The sequence below is a fragment of the Cygnus olor genome, chromosome 1 (genome assembly GCF_009769625.2).
Source record: "Cygnus olor isolate bCygOlo1 chromosome 1, bCygOlo1.pri.v2, whole genome shotgun sequence".
NCBI lineage: Eukaryota > Metazoa > Chordata > Aves > Anseriformes > Anatidae > Cygnus > Cygnus olor.
In genome coordinates, this window is record NC_049169.1 from 190425466 (window position 1) to 190437137 (window position 11672).

The 11672-nt window shown below is 37.6% G+C and overlaps 1 protein-coding gene across 1 annotated transcript in view; it reads left to right on the top strand.

The window, feature by feature from the left end:
* Window positions 1-10181, top strand: part of XPO4 (exportin 4) — an 80075-nt gene extending 69894 nt beyond the window's left edge. Inside the window, exons 19-23 of the mRNA XM_040544025.1 lie at window positions 106-224; window positions 1160-1290; window positions 2049-2166; window positions 3436-3528; window positions 4601-10181. Coding sequence (XP_040399959.1) covers window positions 106-224; window positions 1160-1290; window positions 2049-2166; window positions 3436-3528; window positions 4601-4798 — 659 coding nt within the window. The 3' untranslated portion in view covers window positions 4799-10181. The remainder of the gene's footprint in view (window positions 1-105; window positions 225-1159; window positions 1291-2048; window positions 2167-3435; window positions 3529-4600) is intronic.
* Window positions 10182-11672: the final 1491 nt, after the last annotated feature.

The window sequence follows — 11672 nt, forward strand, 5'->3', positions numbered from 1 at the left end:
TGTGATAGTCCTATCATTAAAAATGTCTTTATTAACGAAATGTGACTCTTTCTTCAATATATTTGATCCTCTTCTTTTACAAAATATTTTTTATCTTTTCTACAGATGAAGTATTTAGAGGACATGAGCCTGGGCAAGCCACAAATAGATCTGTATCGGCAGCAGATGTTGTCTTATATGGAGTTAATCTAGTTCTGCCTCTAATGTCCCAGGATCTGTTGAAGGTAAGTATATTTTCACATGTAACTGCTAGAATATGAAAGGTTTATAGTAATGAATTCCCAGAAATGGGTTCTAAATTGCGCTTCACCTCCACAAGTTAGATTTTCTAGGCTTTTAAAAAAGTAAATAGCTTCTCTAATTATAGATACCATTAGAAAATAAGTATTTTAACCTGTGGAAATGCATGTTTGGAAGGCCTAAACAAATATTTTTTCCCTCTAAAAGGAAGTCTGTGCAGGTTAACAATTAGCCAACCCTGAAATGTGGCCTGTGGAATCATTTTTGTGATAGTGTCAGAAATGTGACAGGAAGCATCAGCAGTGATATTAGTCAAAACAAAAAATTATGTGGGAGCAAATTGCAACTCTAATTATTTTTGCAATGCTTTCATTTCATAGACAGCAGGTTGTCAGTAGGACAGTAAAATCTGAAGCAACCAAATGGCGGTATTTCATTGTGTTACGCTATGCTAATATTTATTTTGAGTCGGGAACAATTCTGAAGGGTAGCTCAGTTGTCCCCTCTTAATAGGCTTTGGTTCTCACCTGGTAGCACCCACTGAGCATGGGAGCTACCTCCATTTTAGATGAATCAAGTCAAAGGATGTGCCCTAGGAGCACCCCTCTTGTTCTCCAAACGCTAATGAGGCTTTTACTCCACGGGACTAGACTTGCTCATGTGTGAAGAAAAACTCCATGACTTTGTATGGAGTAGATGGACACCTGCCATCAACTTAAACATTTCTGCTTTATCAGTCTGCTTTTATTGCACCATACTTTTGGCTAATATAGCTGTAGACACTGATGACTGAGGTTGTTGCCTAGAACTGTCTTTTCTTCTTCAGTGGAAAGCATCAGATTTGTCTCTTTATACAGCTGGAAATAACATCAGGATAGAGCTATGTCGTTCTAAAATGCCCTTGTTTTTCTTTTGACAGTTTCCATCCCTGTGTAATCAATATTACAAATTAATCACTTTCATCTGTGAGATATTCCCTGAGAAAATTCCACAACTTCCAGAGGACCTCTTTAAGAGCCTGATGTACTCACTGGAGTTAGGGATGTCATCGTATCCTTTACAGAGTTTGAGAGTCTAAAAATCTTAGCTTCTTTTATAAAGACATGTTAAGTCTTGGTTCTTTTTCTTTGCATTTTTTCCTTTCCTATCAATTTCTGTATCTATAGTTACATATCCGTAATCTACTCTTCCTCTCTGCTCTCTGGCGACTGAGTTTCACTGTAGTGTCTATTGAGATTCCAGTACTAGCTGAATTTCCTCTGACTTGTTGCTTGAATGCAGTGTTTAAGTGGTTTAGCGTGTAAGTTTTTTCTGGCACCCATTCCTGCCTCCTCCATTACTTCACTTCAGAGTGTGTAACTTCATAAGCCTTCAGCTGGTATCCTAAAGCCATTCCTGAATTAGTTTCTCAGCTGGTAATACAAAACACTGCTGCTGTTCTATTGGGCTGGCTCCAGAGCATTTCCTGTCACGTTGCCAATGGGCTCTCCCTCTTATAACGGGAGTACCATTTTCACTAATCTGTGGCACGTGTCAGAAACAGATGAGCTTGACCATAAGGGCCTCTTTCTGAAAATGTTATGTCAGAGAGGGTTATGTTACTTTAGGGTATGTAGCTAATAAAAGAAAGCAACAAAGTTAGAGTTCTTTTTCCCCTTTTTATTTTTTTATTATTTTATTAACAGCTTTATAGTAAAAAGACATTTTGAAACATAGAAGCATTTAAAGTATTTTGTAGTGATGCCATTGGGAAGTTTTGCCACAATTTCATTGAAATCTGACATTGATTCTTTAATGCCTGTTATCAGAATGAGTTCTGAGGTTTGCCAGCTCTGTCTGGAGGCTGTAACACCGTTAGCAGAACAGTGTGCAAAAGCACAAGAAACAGATTCAGCTCTCTTTCTAGCAACAAGGCACTTTCTTAAGGTAAGACAGCTGTTTTCTGTGTTGTTTTGTTTTGTGTTTTGCATACAGGTGGTGTCAAAAGACCAAACAGTGATAATATCTGACTAGATTAATGAGCATCACACACAAATATTAAGAAACAGCCTGTTACCTAAAGAACTGGCAGTTGAAGAAGAACATGGAGGACCAGAGACATTGGACTGTATTGCAAAGAGGGATAGAGGTGTAGAGGAGAAAATGACTTTTCACCATTCAGCAAAAGATCTGAGCACCTCAGAATGCAATTTACTCTTATTTATGCTCTGTACTTGAGTTCTAGAATGACTCTGACAGTTTCACCACTTAAATTTACCGTGAAAGCTGTCAAATAAAAAGCTGCCAAGTAAAAGGCTAGGTAGAGTACTAAAACAAGAGGCAGAAGAGCAAGCATAATTGGGTATACTATGAAGAAAGGAAAATGCTGCCATTTATTCAATTTATCCAATAAATTATGCTTTTTTTTTCTTAATCCACTATCATACTTGTTAATTTCCTTTAAGAACCATCCCCTCTGTCTCATTACATTTCAGATTAATCTGGTAGCAGCTGGCTTCTTGCTAATTGCTAATGAGGGAAAAAAAGTAATTGGGGAACTTGTATACTTGTCTCTTGATTTCAGTGAATACTTCAGTATTGCTTAAGAGACATACTTTCTTACCGAACTGACATTCAGACTTCTGGGGACTTCTCATTAAGAGCTCATCTCACTGAAGCTAAGAGAATAAGAAACACCTTAAATAATTTTATTTGTCTCTTTACTTCTTCTACGTTAACATAGCTTTCCGCCCTTTCTCAAATTTTCACTTAAAGTTTTAAAATCATTCCTATTTTCTATTCCCTGTTTGACTTTCTGTGAGCTGTAGGAGGTTCCAAAACTTGAGGAACAAATTCCTGGTTTTTACTGGAAGAGCAAAGGCTTTTTTTCATTCTTTCTCTGAGTTATTTGCAGCTTTTGTTGAAAAATACAAGAGATGCTGCTTCTCTTTGAAGACCACATATAAATCAACAATAGGTTTCAGTGCTTTGAGGCATGAATTAGTGCCAGTAAGCCAAAGCTCAACTTCTAAAATAATTTAGTTTCCAATTACTGATGTCTAAATTTAAAAAAGAAAGAAACAAAAATCTTGGATGTTTGTGAATACACATTCATTACTATTATTGGAAGTGAAGATACGAGGTTCAACAGCAGATGTTTATAAAGCAGGAAGTTAAGTTTACACTTCTGAAACAGCTTTTGGTTTGTGATTTCAGATGGTCTTTGATATGCTGGTACTTCAGAAGCACAATACAGAAATGACAACTGCAGCAGGTGAAGCATTCTACACATTAGTGTGCTTGCATCAGGTATGACATTTAAACACTTAAGAACACTGAAAACTACTCACTTTTTGATGGAGAATGGTCAATTACTGTGCATTTAGCAAATCGTAGAATCATTCAGGTTGGAGGGACCCTCAGGAGATCTGTAGTCCAACTTCTTGCTCAAAGTGGGGTCAATGCTGAATTCAGATTGGTTTGCTCAGGGATTTTCCCAGCTGTGTCTTCAAAACCTCCAAAATGATCATAGAATCATAGACTCATTAGGGTTGTAAAAGCCCTCCAAGATCATCTGGTCCAAGCATCCCCCTACCACCAATGTCACCCACTAAACCATGTCCCTAAGCACCACGTCCAACCTCTCCTTGAACACCCCCAGGGACAGTGACAGATTCTCATCCCCTGCTGCTGCAGCCTCCACAGTCTCTGTTAAGTCTCCTCTAAGAGTTGTGTGTAGCTACATGTTCCCTGCAGCAGTGGAGCCAGGAGCCTGTTACTCTCTGAACAGCGATCATTTCGCTGTTCTTAAAACCCTCAACCGATCTTTTACTGTCTTTTTAGTTGCTTAACATGTTTCTTCGTCTTCTGTTGGTGTCCGAGTAAGCATAAGTGGGAAACTCTTAGAAAGGAATCTAAGCCATATATCCTAAGGAAGGGAAGGGACTCTAGAAAAAAGGAAAACTGTGGGAGGAAATGGTTGGTATGGCACACTGAACGTGGGGCAGATGTGAAGGAAGAGAAGTGCCATTTATGTGAATGAGCATATGCTAAAAGACAGAAAGGACTTTGAAGGGAGTGCTTAAGGTTTTCTCACTCTGCACTTCAGAGGACTGTGGCCAAGCTCAGAATATTTCTTTTAGACTTCAAACCTGGTCTAGTTGAAAGACTTCTATCTGTTTTGGAGAAGGTGAAAGGCTGCAAATCCGTAGTTGCTTCTAGTATGCTTGCTGGTGAAACTGGATAGTAGGTGGAGAGGTGCTGAGAGTTTTCTGTCAGAGCTTTTAATTCTTGATTTTGTCCTGATGAGAGAAGGTGTATGTATTGTGGGTTTTTTTGTTTGTTTTTTTTAAAGGTAATAAGACTTGTGTTTATTTAACAGGCTGAATATTCAGAGCTAGTTGAAACATTGCTATCAACTCAACAGGATCCAGTAATTTACCAGCGATTAGCAGATGCCTTCAACAAGCTTACTGCAAGCAGCACTCCTCCTACACTGGACCGTAAGCAGAAGATGGCCTTCTTAAAGAGTTTAGAAGAATTTATGGCAAATGTTGGTGGACTTCTCTGTGTAAAATAAACAACAAAACTCTATGCCTAATTTAGACCCTTTCTGCAAAATGCACTGAGAAATGCTGAATGCTGACTAAATCTTGTACCTGTCTCTGGGTTCTTTGCAGCCATCTCAGATTCTAGAGAGCCTGGAAGTTAGAACATAACACAGTGGAATAGGAGAGGTCAACTTTGAATCAGCTTCTGCTATTATGTGTTAGCTGCAATCTGTCATCCTTGTATGTGGGAAAGAATGAACAGAAAATTTGAATTGAATTTTTTTCCATATATGTGCAAACAGATATGGGCACAATGAAAAATAAATTCAGTGCCTTTTCCCCCCACTGGTTTAAAATGAGTGGCCAGATAAATGCGCAGATTTCTTTTCTACCCAGAATCATGTTAGAGTTTTATGCAGATGCATAAAAAGCTCTAAACAGTTTCACTGATTTTAAGCTTTATTTTTTCCTCTCTAAAGTTTGAGTTTTGTGTTCCAATGGGGAAAAAAAAATAACCAAATGGTATTTTAACTTGTGTTTAGTTTTGTTTTTCTATATCAACCTGACATTGCGTGTTTTTGTAATGCAGGTTTTTACATTACGTTCTGCTGCCTAAAGTTCAGAAGAAAGAAGGTGTATATTTTTGTTCCCCTAGAAATGAACTTTAGGAACTGTAGCCATTTCATTGCCTTAATTTAAAAGAAAAAAAAAGTTCATATACTTAAGAAATTTAAGGCAAGATTTGACTCGTCAGTGTTGGTTTAGGATGTTGGCATTAAGCTGCTGTGTGCCTGTTGCAGCCCTTCCTGTTGACACGTGTCATTTTGGAATTGAGTGTCTAACGCAAGGTTCATGTGTAGTTTTACTTTCAGTATCCGTTTTGATTCATATCCAGGTTGCACGCAACTGCAATGTATTTCTACACTGAACTGTTTGCTTAAGCAATAACAACTCAAAAAGTGTATATTCCTGACTTACAATCATTTTAAAGTTGGGGCATTAGCTAAAACAATTATGCTAGAACAGGGACATCAAACCCTTTCACTCGAGGGCCACGCTTACTTCGCTCCAGTCGAGAAAGGTAATTGGGATGTGTAGTGCTATGGGGGATTTTGATTTTTTTTGCTGAATCTAGTTCCACTTCTACAGAGCCATCCCAGCTGCTCTGCTCTTGCTCATTTTTTTATATCAGCACTTTAGCTATTACAACAGCAGAGAACAGTGCCCTGAGTATAGTGGACCAACAAGGGAGAGTAGCACACGAACACAAAAGCAAGGCCTATTTCATCTCCCGTCATGCACCAGAGAGAATTGAAGCAAACACAACTGTTGCATGTCTACTAAAACATCTTTTGTGGAAATACATGGAGGCAGAAGTTGGCCCTTTTGTTGAAGACCTCTGTTAGATAATGCTGTTGAATGTTTCCCACGTGTTTTTTAAATTTATATAAAATGTACAGTATACACCTTTACGTGGCTCTGTATAGCATCACGTTTGCAACTCTGTGCCATTCTGCAGCTGTTCATCTCAGAATTAGTCACAATAGCCAGAATTTTAAAAAGACAGGTCTGTAATACTGTGCTATAAGTGATCTAAGACTTTTTTACTTCTCAGTTAAACCCATACCTCTCTGAAGCATGGATCCACAAGGCTAAAAAAAAGTCACCTCTTCATTATTTTTCTCTCTTAATTTATGTGAACGAGCAGATTTACACATTAAAAAGTGACCATAAAACTTGTTAGGTAAAGTACGTTCCCAACTAGTATTTTATTTCTAAGATAATGCTCATCATTTTTTAGAACAGGAATATTGCACTCAATTTTTTTCCTGAAGCTCTAGTGCATTTCTTCAAAAAATCTCTTGCCTGTGTACTTGCAGAAATGATAACGATCCCAGCAGATCGATCTCTTTTAACTTATTTAGATCTTTGCTATTTTTCTAAAACTGCTTCTGGAGTTTCTCTGGGTTCATACATTACATCGGGCAGCAGTTCTGAAGCTTTTTTGTTTGTTTTGTGGTTTGTTTTGTTGTTGTTGTTGTCATTGTTTTTAAATGAAGGGCAGTAAAGCCTGGGAACAGAAGTGGCTGTAAGAGCTGCTGGTTTGTCATGAGGCTGTCAAATATCTAGCCCAGCGTCTTCAAAGAGATCATGGCAAATACCTTCAACTTCTTTGGATCTGACTGAATACCTTGTAAGTTCAGTCATCACTTCCTCTATTGCTAGCTCTGCCACTATCACTTTTTTAATCCTAAAGCTGGCTCAATATTTAAAAATATTTTTTTTAACTTTAAAATTTTGAAATTCTCTTGAGGATCATAACTGATAAATGGGAGTACAAATTGAGATGGTATTCAGAACAAAGCAATGGGCATACCCATTACTTTTCTAATCAGGCCCATTGCACTGTAACAAGCACTGATGCATAGCATATTTTGTCTATCAAAACTTGTTAAAGTGTGAACGTTACTTTCAAAGATAAGATTTGAAGATTGTATGAAACTTTCTTTTGCCCTTCTATTTAAAATCAATGTTATTTTAAAGGGAAACTGTCCTAGTAGGGGGTTTGTGTAATTTTTCTGCTTAATGCTGTGCTAAACAACATTCTTTCTTAGTTTTAATTCCTTTCTTCTGTTCTTGTGCGTTCAATGCGGATCTTTCCTTGCAATTTTATGTTTCTTTCACAGCAAATGCAAAGATGTCCCTACTTGGTGACATTCATGAAATTGTTGAAAAGATTCCTGGGAATGAGTTTTCCTAATTCGTACTCCTGCTGGCTAGGTGGCTGCTTCTACCTAATCTTTGGCTTATATATCCCTTCCAAAACCAAAACAAACAAAAACTCCCCAAAACAAATCTTTGTTGATCTTCTACATGTTCAGTTGCTGTAAATCTAGATGCAAAGGCTCATTCAAGTCCACAGGAAAGGCACATAGACCATTTTCAGTAGACCCTGAGAGCTGACTTCAAGTAACTGTTCTGAAACATTGATAGTATCGCTGCATTGATTTTTCCATTCACCGTGCAAAGTGAATAATGGTCTTAAAAAGGCACCTGTTTCTTGAAAGGAAAGAAAAAGCAATTCGAACGGAATTATAAATGCTGCATGATGTAATTGTAACAAATATTATTTGTCTAGCCATAACATTCTTTTTGCTAAAGCAGATTATTGCTCCAGTGTTTTCACTCCGACAGGAGAAAGCAAGTAGTAGCTTCTTTCCCATTTCTCCAGCCCCTTCGCTGTCATAATAGCTATTTTCTAATGCTGGTGTAATAATTTTCTGTTGTTCAGCCTTTAAATTTTGTTGCTGGCTAGCATGACCATTTGGTTGGTTCGTGAAATTCAAGACTTTGAAAGCACAGATACACATGGGCAGGGAGAAGTGGACTGCATTAAACTTCCACTTTCATGTGCGTTATGCCTTAACTATCTTCGCTGAGTTACCACATGAATCTGCCACATCTTATTGCCCAGAAGTTTGTGTTTCACTCTTCAGTGATAAAGGGCTCACTGTTTTCCTCAGGAACGAGAAACTTGTTTTCTCAGCATGTCCAAATCCTGCAAGTTGAAAGAGAGGGGTTTGAATCGCAGTCATCTCGTGGTTGGTGCGTAGCACTTGCTAAAGCCCCAGTGTTTACCTGGGTAAATCCCTTTGTATTTAAGCCATGTAGTTCTAGGAAATAAGCTTGCTCAGAACAGTCAGTTGTCAATTTAAAATGTAATCCTTTAAGAGGTGATGTAAATTCTAATTTGTGATCTGTAAAAACTATTCAGAGACACAACTGCAGCATTTCTTTTATAAAACACTTAAAGTAATTTCAGTTGAATAATTGCGTAAGAAGGGGTGTTCTTTATGGAAGTAGCTTGATGAATATAAGCGCAGGAGTAGGAGCCAGGCTCCTCTAATTTTGTATCAGTTTTTCCACTGGGTCCTCCGTGGCCATTGGAAAGTCGCTAAATCCATGTCTTTGTAAAAATAGCGATAACACTTACCTACCTCACAGGGATGTTGTGAGGATTAGCTTATGCCTATAAAATGCATTGAGGATCTGAAATGCTCTGTAAATATTAAATATTTTACTGTTAGTTTTGTGAGGTGTAAGATTTACTGTGATGAAAACAGAAGATTGATAATTACAAAACAGTAGAGGCAGCAGCAGACCAGTATTCCACAAGAATGGGAATTACTGCAGTACAGAAATGTTTGCTGTACATTGCAGCTGCTTCAGTTACAGCCAGTTAAAATGGTGGTTTCTTCTTCAGTAAGACGTGATTCCCCACCATGGTGCCTCAGTTGTGGTCTAAATAGAAAGAGGACAGTTGTTAGGTATTCGGGCTTTGGTGCCTCTACTTGTGACAAGTGCTGCTTGTGGTGGTAGGGTTTTTTTGCCTTTTTTTCTTTTCTTTTAGGCTTTTCTGCAATGAACAAACACCTCTCATTTCTTCCATGCCTCTACTAGTCACTCAAGTTCTGCTCAATACAGCTAAAGCCTAGTGGCATCAATTAAAACATAAAGAGCCGGTCCCCCAAAGCCTTTAAATTTGTTTTTAGTAGGAGTAGATCATGTCCTCCTTGTGTCAAATGAGATTAATGCTTCCTAGCACTAATCATGAAGCAAACTGTGATTTGCTCTAGAGCCTTAATCTCTCACCTGTCTTAAAAAATAAAATGGAGAAGAAAAACAAAAGCAATATGAGATTTATTGGTGCCCTAGCAACTGAGAAATAAGGTATTCCTTCTGCTCTCCTCAGTGAGTTAAAGCAGGTTCTGCTTTTCTATTTCTTCCCTTTCCTTGTCCTGCCTTTCATGCCCTTCTAAGCCATTCTTATAAAAGATTGGGAAAACCCTTCCAACCTCAAATGAAAGATACCACCCATGCAATTTATTTTCCAGTCTATTACAGCTTGATACTTGAAATTGATTTTAAGAAGCAAACAGACTTTCTAATAGCATTCCTCAGCACACTTCAGTCTCCCATTGAACTACCCTAGATTTTATAATTAGGAAAAATAAGATTATCCTCCTTTACTTGTTCCCTTTGTGCAAAATGAGGAACCTCCATGCAGTGAACATGCAGCTTTAAGGCAATAAATGCTAGTACTGCTGTCAGTCAAATGTGTAAATATTTTAAATGTATAATTCAGTACTATGTTGAGTTTATATATTAAAAAAAAAAAAAGCAGGGATTGAAGTGCTAGTTAATTTCAAGTATTGTTTTACCTGTACAGTTGAAGATATGAAGTTGCATAGAAATATTTCACAGTTTATTGCAATAAAACTTGGGAAGTGGCTCTGTAATCAAGCCTTATCACAACTGAATTTTCAATTTTGAAATGAACACTTTCTGTATTTTTAAAGATCCATAAGCAGGAGGAGGATAAAATTGTTTTCCACTAAAGACTTTTATTTTGGTTTGGCCATGTGTGATTTGTGTGTATTCTTGTTTATATTTTTCTACAATCCCACCTGTGATGAATCCCTGAAATAGCATTTGTTACGCCTCCTTATGGTGGGAACAAAACCAGGAATGTTATGAAAACTCAGCCTAACAATTGTGCTCTCTGGATATGTGAATTAACGGTAATTTGGTTAAAGTTGATGGGGTGACTTTAGATCTATATCAGCATTTAAGGCATGAGTTTGTCCATCAATAGAAGAAAACGTGATCAGGTGTGACAGGAGAATCTCATGCTGGAGTAGCAGAGTGAGCTACCAGAAATGACTGTGAATATATAATCAAATTACTTTCATTTCCATCCTCAAAAAAATAAAAACCAAATCTGACGGTGACTTTTCAGGTCACTTTTATTGGGTGTTTGTACCCCCAGAAACAATACTGATTTCTGGGTCTTGAATTTTGTGTGCAGATTTAATCTAAACAGTCTATGATTAACTGGCACAGAAATGTTCTCCAAGCTTGTAATTGGTTCTCGTGTAAATTACATCCAACAGTATCTCACTTTATGTATTTCGGTAAAGTTTGGTTAAAGGCAGCAGTTCCTAATGTGCTATAACGTAATTACATTTGGAAGAACTACAGCTATTTTGTTCCCCTCTTACTTTCATTCATTCACAACTTTAGAAACAAAACAAACAAAAGACAAATCCTGAAAGTAAAACTACGCTACAACTGTGGTGGTGACAGCTTGCTATACACCTTGGCTCTGTGTCTCACTAAAATTTTACTGGTTTCGAAAGTAAAATTCTTGCAACAAGGTATTTATATTGGCCTGGTTTCGTTCAGTGAATGTTTTGGTGAAGGACGGAAATGTCTAAGGTAATTTTGAGCAAAACTCTGAAAACAGCTTGGCAAGACTGAAAACAGCAGTGTATCCAAGAGCCTTGCGTGTAGAAAATTGAAGTACTCTAACTTAAATACAAGGTCTGGAATAAACTTGAATGATTTGGGTACAAAACCTTTATTCACACTTGTTTCTGTAAGTGTATGCAAAACCCATTAATTTTGCCTTTAAGAAATTTCCATTTGCTTCAGTTGTATGTGGTGAAGTTAGCGTTTGGGGGTTTGGGCATTTGGGGTTTTTCTTTCACTGATTGCCGTTTATTATAAGACAAAAGTAGGAAACCTCTGTGTTCCGAGCGGAGCTTGGCATATCAGCAAAGCAGGAGGTCTGACATGAACTAGAAGAGGGCAGGAGGAGAAGAAAGTAAAAAGTTTGTGTCCTTGCTGTGTAAGATAAAAAAATCAAGCTAATCTGTAAGAAGAAAGAAGAAAAACCCATTCAGAATGCAAGCATTAACCTATAATTTGGTAACTGGCCTCATCCTGATGAGGATTAGTAAAAGCTGCCATTTCATCAGCAGGTTTTTTGGTTTTAAAGAGAGTGCTGTTTTGGAGCTGTATGAAACATGACACAATCAGTGTGAGGTTTGCTAATTAAAT